This window comes from Alosa sapidissima, chromosome 19 (genome assembly GCF_018492685.1).
Source record: "Alosa sapidissima isolate fAloSap1 chromosome 19, fAloSap1.pri, whole genome shotgun sequence".
NCBI classification, from domain to species: Eukaryota; Metazoa; Chordata; class Actinopteri; order Clupeiformes; family Clupeidae; genus Alosa; species Alosa sapidissima.
This window is the reverse complement of record NC_055975.1, coordinates 14887896-14901597: the sequence shown is the minus strand read 5'-3', so window position 1 is coordinate 14901597 and position 13702 is coordinate 14887896. Positions and strand designations below refer to the sequence as shown.

The window sequence follows — 13702 nt, the reverse complement described above, 5'->3', positions numbered from 1 at the left end:
ATAGCAAAAATGTTTTTTTTCGGTCTGTGCGAGTCCGTAGATGTTTAAATTTCATAGAAAAAAGGGGTGGGTCAGCATTCTACATCACGTGAACAAACAACAAATCGGTGAGGATCACTTTGACGAATCAGTCAGATCTTCATTGTCTCATCTTCTGATGATACTAGTAAGCAATATAATCATCCATGAGAAAGTGTGACCTACCGATGATTAATTAGTCGATACTCTACTCTATATGCATGTTGTAACTAAGAAACAGAAAAAGGCGGCTTCTCCATGCACTGGTGCTACAGCACACAACCCAAGTCAACCAGTGGTTCCGAAACCTGGCTGAACCGTTCATTACTGCCATCTACAACAGAGGTCAGTGTTTTGACGAGGCTGTCCGTTATTTTTTTTTCATAGAAGTCATCTGGGTTGCTAGCCTCCTCGTTATACAACGTAGAACACCTCACTTATCGTTGTCTGTGATACGGTATAATGTTTTAGATCTGCTAAAGAGCAAGCCATGTAACTGGTTATTTACTAGCTGTAGCTAGCTAACCGTTAGCTAGTTGGCTTCCAGACATGGTTGACGTTAACATTAGCTAACTAGCCACCCTTGTTATGTGCCTTTGCATTGACTATATAACCTGGGTGTTTGTGAAAACCTCAAACCTAACTTTAGTGGCTGTCGTCATCTTTATAGTAACCTGTGTATTATCCTTTATATAGCTTTTGCACATAAGACAGGGTTGTCGCTATCAAACGTACCCAGCTAGCCAAATACGTTAACATTAGCTATTGATTACGTCGCTTCATTTAACTTGCGAGATAACGTTAGCTGCCTTAACAGCACAGAGATACTGTAGCAGTAACTTAGATCACATTAGTTATTGATCAGTTATCTGAAGATAGCCGCAAGTAAAGAAAATGTTAAACAGTAGCAGGCTACATCTCTGTAAGGATACTTGAGTAGAAAGCTGTCGATGATGTACGTTGTCATGGGCACACTGTTAAGAAAGTAACACTACTGATAATTTGGGTCCTTGGAAACAGAAACATTAACTTAGCCAAGGTAACAGTTGTGTATTCGCTAGCCTACTTGAAGTTGGCTAGGAGAGATACACAAACATTACAGCTGAGCTAACAACTATCTGTAAGTATGAATGCAGCATTAATTTCAAAACTTACACTACCAGAAAAATGTCAACCTTAACCCACAGCAACATATTATGGTTATGGGATTTGGCAGACGCTTTTGTCCAAAGCGACATACAAATACAAAACAATATAATATTTAAATTTAACAGGGAACAGATTAAAATGTTGGTCAGACTATAATGAGAATATCAATAATAAACAACAATGTAATGTAATCTAAAATTACCCATTTGTTTTTAGTTAATCTAATTTTTCTTTTTTTATTATTATTCAGAATTCAGGTTAAGCTCTTAATCATCTTCAGTGGGCAGCGGAAATGAAACAAATTAGTCCAATTTATGTGAACTGTATTAAGTGAACTTAACTCAGATGCCTAAAACAAGCACATAGGTAGCTAGTTGAATGTTATCAAGTTAAATATTTTCAGTTATGTATCTAGTAGATCAACAGGTCACTCCTAGGTGCCCTATAACGTTGCTTCTTTATCTGTCCTGTCTCAGAGATGTTGCCACTGTGATTTCATCATGAAGCATTCCAACAGAGCAGGTGTGATGCCCCTTTAGCACTGCATGGAGGTGAGCAGGGGCCTCCCCAGCAGGCTGTGTTCATCATGGGGCCTGAAGTTCCCCTGCTCAACGACTACAAGCAGGAGTTCTTCTGGAAGCGCTTTCCACAGACTCTGCTGGGGGGTCCGCGCCTCAAACTGGGCTACTGTGCCCCCCCATATGTCTACCTGCACCAGCTGCTCTTGTTCCTCACACCCTGCATGCTTGGCGGGGTGGGCACTGTGCTATACCAGGTAGGCGTGCTGGGCGATGCCTATGCTGCCACGCTCTCAGGGGGACTCATGCTGGCTGTGGCCGCCACGCTGCAGACCTTGGCACAGTGCGTGGCGCGGAGGACCGGGGTTGTCCAGCGTCTCTCAGCACAGAACAACATCCTGGCAGACGAAGAGGAGGTGGAGTTCTCACACTGCGTGGCCCCAGAGACCGTGCGCTTCATCGTGCCCGGGAAGAAGTTCATGGTCAACGTTGTCCTGCACACGCTGTTGGCTGGCATGCTGTGCGGTCTGGGGACCTGGTATCTACTGCCCGGCAGCTTGATAGGTCTGTATGGGGGCATGGGTGCAGCAATGCCAGTCTTTGCCCTCAGCTGGGTGACACTGTGCAGCGGGGAGTACGCTCTGATCGTCAACACACCCCCAGAGACGGCCACGTTCCAGCCCCAGGACACCTATGAGATCACAGCACTCACCAGACCTTTGTACATTCTGATCTTCATTGCTGTCGACCTGGTCTACAGGTGAAAAGGACACCCACCACACTACTGGCCATAGTTAAAAACATTCCTGCATGCTACAAATGCAACAATACATTGCGTACAACCAGCTACCAACCAACCAGCAATTGCATGCATCTACCCACAGTCCACTCCACATATCTTTCATGTTCTATAAACAGTTTCCTGCCTCTGTGTTTCTCTGAATGCAGATTGACAGACCCAATGAATGAGTTGCGGTTGGCATGTCAGGTGCTCCACGTGGTGTTTGTGGTGCTGCCCGTGCTGTGGGCACTGGGCACGCTGCCCCCTCCTGATGCCCTGCTGCTGTGGGCCATGGAGCAGGTTCTGGTGCTGGGGCTCGGCGGCTCTGCCATGGCCACAAATCTCAGGTAAGACACCATCCCCCTCCTATCCTTACAACCTGCGTCAATCCTCTCCTGCTCTCTTTGCTAACCCTGCGCCCCTGTTTATTAGTGTGGGTTTGATTTTAGCTGATGTCACTTAACAACCTCAACAAAATGCATATGTTTGTAGTCTAGGAATATTTAAGATTATGCAGTGATGAGAGGATGTATAATAAAATATTCTAGTTTTTTTTTTAGGTTAGCTGTTTGTTTCTGTTGTCCTCTTATCTGTGCTTGTGTATTTGTCAGGCTACTGGTGATGTTCCTGGTGTCAGCATCCGTGGCTGTGAGCACCTACTTCATCCCCTCCACTCTGGGTGTAGTGCTCTTCACTGTCGGCATGGGCTACCTGCTGAGCCTGGACGGGAGCCAGCTGGGCGCGGTGTTCAGGTCCAGGCGGGCCCAGTCCCGCGCTCTCTCCCTGGGCCTGAAGGGCCTGCCGCTGGGCCTGATCTTTCTGGCCGGAGCCATGGCGGACGGGGGTCTGCTCCACCACTACCTCTTTGAGCACCCCACCCAGACAGGGAACCTCAGCCTGGAGGGACCTCCCACGGAGGAGCTGCCCTCTGTCAGTCTCCACGGTGTCCAAGCGGCAGTGGCCTATGCACTCATCTGTCTCCTGGTTCTCAGCAAGGGACTGAGGGAGATCCAGGGGGTGTTCCTGCTGGGAGGCACCCTAAGGAACCCCCTGTACCCCAGACAGACGGGCTGCTCTCAGGCCTTCAGACGCAGCAGCAGGGGTCTTCGCCTGGCTGGCTATCTTAGGAGGGTCTTGCTCAATCTGGGTAAGAAATACAGATGTTCATAATACAAATACAAATCTTTTCAAGGGAGTAAGAGGTCATTAAATTTGAATGTAATGTAAAGTGGTTTATATCTTCAAATTCTCAGTGACTGTGTACAGCTGGTTCGTTTAAACAGAATGTATTGACTGATTGCTGTATTGGTTGTGTAGTTAGAGCTAGTTTGGTGTCTTTCTGCAGTGTCTCCCTTTGCCATGATTACTTTCCTGGCTCTGGATGGATCTCTGTTGGACCTGCACACAGCATCACTAGCTGTGGGCTTCACGCGAGCTTTCAGAATGGTACCAGTTTACATTTACCCCACAGGCAAATCCAGAAAGATGCATAACACATGTTTTATCATCCCACTAGTCTAAGAGATCTCTGATCTCTTTCTTAGGATGTCTTGAGAAGGCATATATATTTAGTTTGTTCAGTCACATATCTTGAGTTTGTTTGAGTGGGAAAATTTTTAGAGTTGAATGTACTAATGTTTTTGCACTGAGGAGACCGATACTAAGAAGAGTCTCTTAACAGAAGAAAAGTAGTGAATACCTAATGCCTAATGACCTAAAAAAAGTCATGACCTAATGACCGGTTATCCTGATAACCTTTGGCCTCCAGGTGTGGCAGAGCTCGGAGGATGCCCTGCTCCAGATGGTGGTGGTGGTGCTGATAAGGCTCGGCTCAGAGGGGGCACCAGCTACAGGGTGGCACAGCCTGGGCACAGGGGTGCAGCTGCTGGTGGTGAGTCGCAATCTGCAGAGGTGACGGGAGTGGGTCTGTCTGTATGTGTGGATTGAAAATGTCACTAAGCACAGCCATTGGTGCTGATCAATTAGTAGTATTAATTGTAGTATTAGCTTATTCTTCGACTGACTGGTCACCGTCTAAGTAACGGTATTCTGACAGATGTTTGAATTGTCATCTGTCACAGGTGGGCTTGCTGATTGACCGCGCCTCCCAGTTCATTTCCAAGCTGAAGTTTGCCCTCACCGTGATCGTCACGTCGTGGACTGAGACGAAACAGCGCCGCCAGTCCACCAGTGCCATGTTGATGCTGAACGCAGTGCTATTCCCGCTCCTGCTGGGGGAGCTGGTGCTCTCCGCCCTCCTCTCGGCGCCCCTCCTGCCCCTCTTCACTCTGCCCATCTTTCTGGTGGGCTTCCCCCGACCCCTGCGCTCCTGGCCGGGCACCCCCGGCACTGCCTGCCCCTGCCCAGACTCGGTGTACTACCAGCAGCTCAGCGCCCGCCTGGCGTCTGCCCTCAGGGGGGCCATCGCATGTGGCGCCCTTGGTGAGTGAGACCGCAGCTTGCTCTCACCTGCCACAGCTTGTCATTATCTTTGACTTCACTAACCAACCTCTGGATATCACGTCACATCACATCATGAATATAAACCACATACATGCGTGCCAAATGTACACGATTACTGTGTAACATTTCTCTCTACAGTTCCCAAGAGTGTTTTTGTGTGGTGTGTGTGTGTGTTTGTCATTTTGGTGACTGTTGTTGTGTCTGTTCGCTCCCTCAGGTGCAGCCCCGCCTGGCTCTCACTTCCTGTGTCGTTTCCAGGACAGGGTGATGTGGCTCACGCTACTAGAGCGCGGTTATGGATACTGTACTCTCAACATCAAGGTACAATACAGTGGCCTGCACCCTGAACACAGACTAACCACCATCTAGTGCTCCTTAAAGGGAACTTCCGTAGTTTTCAACATGGGCCCTATTTCTAGATCTTTTGTGGTTCAAATTTGGACAGTCAACTGCGAAAATGCTATAGACCCTTTCAAGAGAGTTCCATTATCAGCATCATAGTTGGCCCCACAAGGTTTCCGTTTTAACATTCCATGTTATCTTAATGCAGAGGAAGTAGATTGGGAACCAAATAGAACGTTCAAGCATTGTTTTTGTTTTTATTGTTGAAAGGGTCTATACAATGAACGCTGACGGGGCATGTAGAAATGTGTTAAAATACTTTAGTTCCCTATTACGTTTTAAGGATTTATGTAGCAGCTGTAACACAAACGTACTGTATTGTGCATTGACTACATTAAAGTACCCTTAACTTCCACACTGTTCTATCCAGTAAACTATACCTTGTATACGAAATGACCACAATGCTACTATTAACGCAGCATGGGTATTTAGTTTTCTACTTAAACAGTGCTTTATTCCACTGATTCTCCTGTTCCCTGCTCTCGTTTAGGGTTTAGAGCTCCAGGAGACGTCGTGTCACACGCTGGAGGCCCGGCGCATGGACGAGGTGTTCGAGGCAGCCCTGGCTCAGTCCCACGCGCCCAACCAGTGGCGTCAGCTGCTAAACCCCCACTGGGGCAACACGCTGACGCCCTGCTGCGCCCTGCCCGTGCGCCTCTACTCGGACGCGCGCAACGTGCTCACGGGCATCATCGACTCGCACGAGCACCTGCGCAAGCTGCGCGGCGACTACGTGAAGGTGCTGCTGTGGCTACTGCTGCAGCGCTGTGCCCAGAGGGACCGGCTGACACCCCCGTTGCAGGAGAAGGCACCGCTGTCGCCGGGCGCAGACAGCGGCAGCTCCCAGCGTGCTTTGCAGCGGGACACGCAGTTCTCCACCACCCACCTCCCGGGCTCCCACTCCTCGTCCTTCTCCTCGTCCTCCTCCATGTCGACGTCCTCCTCGCCGGGTCAGCGCGGCAGCCTCAGCTCCTCGGCCGATTGGCTGGACGACGATGACCTCTTCGGGCCACAGGTGGCGCGCCGGCCCGTCCCGGCGCCCCGGGAGAGGAACTTCTCCCTTCCCGGCTCCGTGGAGGTGCTGAGCCTGTACGAGAACATGGCGCTCTCAGCGCTGCCCCCGCTGCGGCCGCTGGGCCTGGGGCTGCCGGCTGCTGACCGCGGCAGCAGCGACGGCGGCGTCGGTGGCCTGCACGAGGCGTCCTTCCTACCCGCCGCGGGGCCGCGGCGTCTCAGCGGCCCGCACGCGCAGCTCCTGCCGAGCGAGTGGCGGACGGCTGCCCCCCTGGCCCCGCCACAGATGCTCCAGCTGCAGCCGCTAGTCCCCGCCGACTGGTTCCACTTCGCCGTGGGCCGGCTGGCGGCGGGGGGCCAGCATGCCGCCGCGCTCCTGCAGGAGGAGAGGGACGCACTGGAGCTCTTTAGCCAGGTGGCACTCTCCTGCCTGGTGGCGCTAGGCCTGGAGGCAGAGCAGCCCAGCCCCAGCCTGGTGTTCCGCCTCTACGGAGGGGGGGCTCCCTGGAGCGAGGCTCTGGATTGGCTGAAGGGGAGGAGAGAGCTGCATCAGCTGGCCCTGAAAGCATTTAGGTGAGTTTCCTTAACATGTGTAAACTACAGTGTGTTTAACGACTCCCGATAATTCATCTCCCCGACCCAGCATTACAACATCCAGACTTCTAGTTGTGGATTTGACCGGGGGAGACACCAGTAGGACTTCACTGGACTTCCTTTTAATTGTGAATAACAGAAGTTCTGGTGTGTGTGTGTGTGGGTGAGCAGGTACAGCTTCAAGCTGCTGTTTGACCAGGCGAGCCTGGGGGCGATGGAGAGCGCGGAGGAGCTCCAGGCCACTCTGGACGAGTACGAGCACCACTGGTACATCGGCACAGCGACAGACCACGGCTGGCAGGAGAGCGTGCGTCAGGAAAAGCCCTTCCTCTTCTCGCTGGGTCACGACCTTGCCATGGTAACCCCATTACAACAACAGTCTGATTTCAAAACATCCAATCTTGAATGTGGAGAATTCAATTCATTACAAAGTACTGTGTAACGATGACTTGTTCATCTATCTGTGTGTGTGTGTGTGTGTGTGTGAATAGGGGACGTACACTGGCCGTGTGCTAACCCTGCAGGAGCAGCTGGTGTACGTGGGTCACGTGTGCGCCGAGGGCGTGCGGGGCCAGTGGGCTAACCTCTCCTGGGAGCTCCTGTACGCCACCAACGACGATGAGGAGCGCTACAGCATCCAGGCCCACCCGGTGCTCCTGAGGAACCTGACCGTACAGGCTGCTGACCCGCCCCTGGGCTACCCCATCTACTCATCCGCCCCCCTGCACCTGGGCTGCCTCTAGCACCCGCACCAGAGCACACAAACGAGACACCGAGACTGTGTGATCATGGAAGGAACTCACTCTTTTGAGTAATGCCAAAAAATAGGTGTCATTAGAGATGTTGTGAACGAAAATGTCGACATATCCTTTTTGGTGAGCTTGACGTTAGGTTCTTGTTCCTCACAGGAGCAGGGGGGAAAGTATAAAGCCTTACACACAAACACACACAGACACGTGGCTGTAAAGATTGAGTACCTGCAGTTTTGTCTCAGGACATGAGATAAAAGCACTTAGGGCATGGGGAAAGGATCAAGCAGTTGGCTCTTGAAGAGTTACGTAAGGTTCACCTTTAGTTGATATTGGTGTGTGGGTGCATCCATCAAAGGACTGATTTCCTGTCGTCTCTCCTGAATTAGGATCTGGTGGCTTGGCGATTCGTCAGCCCTCTTGAAGGCGTGGCCTGAGAGGGTCTTCGGAAAGGCTTTGCACTACAGTATGTGTCTGTTAAACTGCAGGAGTACTGGAAGACTACAGTAGTTTCCCTTTGAAATGTGAATAGCATCATATGGCCATATTTATTCAGTTCTTTTCTAACAGCAAATTGTGTCTGCACCACAGGAACTGTTGTGAAACTTGCAACTGATCTTAACTGAACACTATTTCCTCCTTGTAAAAACACTAAGCATCATTCTTGCAGTCCTCCCCTCCTCTCTGAAGACTCCTTCAGTGTTTTGAATTTCAGTGTGGTGGTCCATGTGTTCACTTCTCTATTTGCGGTAAACCTTGTATAAATACTTTTATTTCTGTAAAATGTTTATTGTATGTACAGTTTATTACAGTAAAAGTTTTTTCCAAAAAAAAAAGCTTATTTTTTGGCTATCCATTTTACAAGTCAAGAGAGCATCTATGTAATTTGCAGTGATACTGCGAACACCGGATATTTAGAATGTTTTAGTGTTATTTGGACTAGATTTCACACAACTTAACACAATTTCTTCAGCAGATGTGACAAATCAAATCAATCAAGACACAAATTCATCAGAACCCCAGACTTTACACCAAAGATTCTAGAGCAGATCTCTGTTCTAGAATCTTTGCTTTACACCCAGCACAGGCCTTCAGGGGACCTTTGGCTTTGTGAAGTAAGCTGCGTCTGCATCCTGCAAAAGACAAAAAAAAGATGGTTTAACCACTAATTGAGTTTTACTGCTGGATGATAAAGGTATTCCCAAATATTGCACTGTCCATCCCATCCTGGCATCAATCTATGTCCATAACCACAGCCTACTTAATGGCACTGCTAACTTGCTACACTGAGGTTTCACAAACCTTGTGTAATGAAATTAGCAGTGGTTACCAACAGTGGTTCCCTACCATAAACACTGGGCCAAACTGTGGTTCTATTCATAACTGCTGACTTACCAGTCCAGCCTTGAAATTCTGAATCCTCTTCTTCCCCAGTATACTAGTCACAAACCAGGCTAATGTGGGTGTGTACTGCCACACATAGAAAAACAACAGAAATGGCTGGTGGCCAATCCACATCTCCTTCACATGATTCGCCAATCCGCACAAAATGAGTCGTACGCAGCGAGCGGTAGTCATCTTGTGCTGCTGATCTCCGGCCTGAGACAATGGCTAAAAGGGGTGGGGAGGAAAACATGATGAACATCAATCAGACTCTTTTGATCTTGGAGAAATCTTGAGCACTCAGTCAAGTTTTGAGCAATCTTGAGCAACATTCTTAATTAGACTATACACACTTACATGACATCTTCAAATCATTCATAACTCTATTACAGAAAACCTCCATAACATCTTGCATGACTGAGATTGATTACCAGTTTAAGTTTTAAGTTTATATACTCTTTTGAACCCGTGAGGGAAATTTGGTCTCTGCATTTATCCAATCCATGAATTAGTGAAACACACTCAGCAGTTAGGTGAAGCACACACTAATCCCGACGCAGTGAGCTGCCTGCTACAGCGGCGCTCGGGGAGCAGTGAGGGGTTAGGTGCCTTGCTCAAGGGCACTTCAGCCGTTCCTACTGGTCGGGGTTCGAACCGACAACCCTCCGGTTACAAATCCGAAGCACTAACCAGTAGGCCACGGCTGCCCAGACCATTAAGCCCTCTAGCAATTATGTGAACCATGTCAGTTGCAACTAGAGCTGTGAGTTCCAACCTTGTTCAGCTTTTCTGTGAAGGCATTCTGGACAATCTGTGATTGCACTGGTCCGGGGCAGATAGTGCTGATGGTGATTCCAGGGTAATCAGCTACCTCAATCCGCAGTGAGTTAAAAAAGCCCTGCAATTCAAAAAAGATAGATAGATAGATAGATACTTTATTGATCCCTGAGGGGAAATTCAGGGTCTCAGTAGCATACAGACATCACACACAACATGCACTTACAGCAGAAAAAGTAATATACTTTTTAATATAGTAATATAAGTAAAAACTCCACTGTACAATAGAGACAGAAGAAGATAAACATGATACTAAAATACTAAATACTAAATATACTATTTAAACTAAATCCAATATCAAATGTGAGTTTTCTGATAGATACTCCAACATCCCAGACAGCCCAGCTTGTGTGACCGTAACATATAAGACATAGGGGAGGTGGACAACAACACTGGTTTAAAACAATAAATATTTAATTAAACTACCAGACATAACAAAAGCAAAGTGTCTAGGGTGTATTGCAAATGCATGTGGGGAGGGGATGTATTGATGTCTGCATGAGCATGTTGTGTTCTACACACTTACATGACTACATCAACAAACCATTAATACCAATTATTTTACAGAAAACCTATAATATCTTGGATGGCTGAAATTGCAGTGCTGCCTAGTCCAGACACAGCCATTACATGGACTAAAGGGATGCATTGGGGCGTAATAGCCCGACAGACAAACTCCACTGTGGTCTTTCCCTTACCTGCAGTGCGTGTTTGCTGGCAGAATAGCCCGTGAGCAGAGGTGCCCCTGCGATGCCCGCTACGCTGCTGACTGTGGTCACAGTGCCCGTACCCTTCTGAATCATGTGGGGAAGCACTTGCTTTGTGAGGGACACCGTCCCCAGGAAGTTGAGCTCCATAAGAGCCTCATACACCTCCATATTGGTCTCCAAGCAGAGTGATCGCTGACTGCGTCCACCATTGTTTATGAGAACATCAATCTTAGAGCAAACAGAGATATACACACAGGTTCATCGGTCATGCACAAACCTTATCAGAGATTACTCTTGACCACATTCGAAATACATCCTTGACTACACATTCTTGACCACATTCCAAACAAACAAAAATAACTTACAAACACAAGTTAAAAGTCTCACTTTTCCAAAATGCTCAAGTACAGCTGCTGTTTTTGCCTCATGAGTCTTTCGGTCCAGCAGATCAAGCGGAAGAACAAGAATATTCTCTTCATGTAGTCTAGACCGTCCTACAATGAGAAAGCAACATGCTTCATCTTACTGCTACTATATAAATGTTGACGCTTAATTCTGCCATTAATGCATAAAATGAAAGGGGAATTCAAGAACTTCTAGGCATGCACACATTTCAGTATTTGCAAACAAGTGCGTATGCAACCACCAGAAATATTCTTACTCACCCAAACACTCTCGCTTTACTCTTTCCAGCTCATTCTCTCGGCGTGCTGACAAGACCAGCTGAGTACCAATCTGGGCCAACTGGTAGGCCAGCTCTTCACCAATGCCGCTGGATGCTCCAGTGATCCACACAACCCGGCCCTTCAGTTGAGCCTCTGATTAACACACAAGCATGTTACATGATACCAATATAAGATCTGTCAATAAATAGTATCACTCATACAGTTCCTTAAGGATTTGGGGTTTATTTAGCACAGTATCTCTCGAGGAGCAGAGGAAGTCCTATGCTGAGCTGCTGTACTGTTGTTAAAGACAAAATGTCTAACTTAATGACATATGTCTACAGACAATATTATGGCAACATATTGTGTGGGCTTACCCTTTTTCAAGCCCTTTTTTTTACCATACATAATATTCGGAAATGAATTCGGAAAAGACAAACACATGACATATGAAACTCTTAGACACATATGAAACTCCTAAACAATCTTTCAGAATTGCAACATCAACCTTTGACCAGGACAGACAACAGCATGCATTCATTTGGATGAATCAGGATCTAGCTCTTTGGCAGGACACTTTATATCACAATATACATAAATGAGGGACCCTCATGTTTTCCACTCTTTACCCTGCACTGCATACCTGTCAGTCAGTGGCACAAGCTGAACAGACGACCCTGACTTGAATCGATTGGTTGGACCAATGACAGATGTCACATGACACAGGGTTCTTCAGGATCAAGATTGCCGACTAATTTAGCACTCCATACAGGTTAACACAGACACTTAATAAAGAAATAGCATTTGACACTGAGACATTGACATTACCAGGCTTTTTTCCAAAAGAGGTTGCCCAAAGCAATGTGAAGTCGGCATCGGCGAAGATAAAACGGGACACCTGCACGACTGCATAAACAGTTGCGACCATGAGTAAAATGCAACCAATGGACATGTCCATGGGTAATAATCCATCTAACTCACACATGTTGCAGAAATCAACCTGCCACTTGCAAATCTAAACTGCTAAATTAAGTGCAATGGACTACAACTGAGACCAACAAGAAACACCGGGCATTTACTGTTGTGCGCCTTCTATTATCTTCAAAATAAAAGTCAGAAAGGAAGTGGGCATCTGTAGCCTAAATAAAAGTCTGCCATTTTTCTAACCTATACGTTTGGGTTTCACTAAATCGACATTAAATCAGTGACAATTGAATTCCATATCGTGCATGAAGATATGGAATGGGCCTACATTTTCTAATTGTAGGGGTCAAAATAAATCACATAGGCTAAATAAACAAATCCTTGTAAAAGATGCATAACACCTCTTTGTTTCCTTAACAGACCAGAATGCTATTATCAAAATGAACCTTTTATAAACTTATTGTACTTGCTCCAGAATTAGCCCAAACACAGAGCTCATGGAATTATAATTTTATTTTATCTTATTTTATTTATTATTTGTTTAACATTTTTGAGGAAAATAATTGAACCTAACCAAATCTAAACCAAATACGCTATAATTCTATTAATGTTTATCCTGATGTGTAACCTGTACTCCTAACCTGTCTCGCCCAGCTAGCCATTTTCAGCCACGGTTCTGCCCAAGATTTCTTCCAACAGAGTAAATAAACTGAAATTAATTGAATTTGGATTTCGTCATGCCTCCATACGCAATGGGCTATGTGTGCATCATGTTCATTATGGCATAGGGTTATACTATATCTGATAAACAAGGTCAAGAATCTTCGTCAAAACTGACATATTTAAGGGCCACTCAGATTAGTCAAAGGTGTGTATGTGCCAGTATTCTTAACAGTCATAAAATAATGGTCCAAAAAAGCCTAACGTGAACACTGGCCAAGACCAGTAACACAGCCAAGTAAACAGAATTACAGACAGACAGAACCACAGACATTAGGTTAGCAGACAGACACACAGACAGACAGGCAGAACCCATAGACAAACAGACAGACAGGCTCACAGACAGACATGACCACAGACAGGCAGACAGGACTGGTCACACTCATACACAGTCACACACTTACTCACTTCCACACACTTGACTTACAGTCAGACTCACACCACCACCTTCAAACCCAGAGGCGGAGTACACAGCTTTATTACTTGAGTAAAAGTACAGATACCCTTTGCTCAATTTTACTCAAGTACAAGTAAAAGTACAACAGTCAGATGCCTACTTAAGTAAATATACTGAAGTACTTGTTTTTAAAAGTACTTGAATATCAAGAGTACAAGAGTAGCCTACACTTTTTTAAATATTGCATTACTACTGCAATAGTAGTATGATAAGTAAATGTTATGAAAAATGTTAATGTTAGTACCTTGGAGAATGTAAAAGGAATTGAAAGTAAAATCAAGTCATTTTCATCTTTTTACCATGTTGCCAGGGATGGGC

General features: G+C 46.7%; 2 protein-coding genes across 3 annotated transcripts; one reads left to right on the top strand and one right to left on the bottom strand.

Moving 5' to 3' along the window:
• The first annotated feature begins 87 nt into the window (after nt 1-87).
• pcnx4 (pecanex 4) lies at nt 88-7750 on the top strand. Of its 2 annotated transcripts, none has more exons than XM_042072762.1 (11): nt 88-363; nt 1644-2445; nt 2634-2813; nt 3078-3613; nt 3812-3912; nt 4235-4357; nt 4548-4908; nt 5147-5250; nt 5822-6918; nt 7111-7297; nt 7431-7750. In XM_042072762.1, the coding sequence occupies exons 2-11, from the start codon at nt 1754-1756 to the stop codon at nt 7680-7682; spliced, it is 3633 nt and encodes a 1210-aa protein (XP_041928696.1). In that variant the 5' UTR covers nt 88-363; nt 1644-1753; the 3' UTR covers nt 7683-7750. The 2 variants fall into 2 exon arrangements, with proteins under 2 accessions (XP_041928696.1, XP_041928697.1); XM_042072763.1 differs by lacking the exon at nt 88-363 and adding an exon at nt 381-1138.
• Nucleotides 7751-8453: 703 nt separating this feature from the next.
• dhrs7 (dehydrogenase/reductase (SDR family) member 7) lies at nt 8454-12374 on the bottom strand. The gene is made up of 7 exons (XM_042072771.1): nt 12112-12374; nt 11284-11436; nt 11006-11112; nt 10607-10846; nt 9847-9969; nt 9084-9299; nt 8454-8821 (listed from the first exon to the last, which is right to left on the bottom strand). Exons 1-7 carry the CDS (start codon nt 12266-12268, stop codon nt 8780-8782), a joined length of 1038 nt encoding a protein of 345 aa, XP_041928705.1. The 5' UTR covers nt 12269-12374; the 3' UTR covers nt 8454-8779.
• Nucleotides 12375-13702: the final 1328 nt, after the last annotated feature.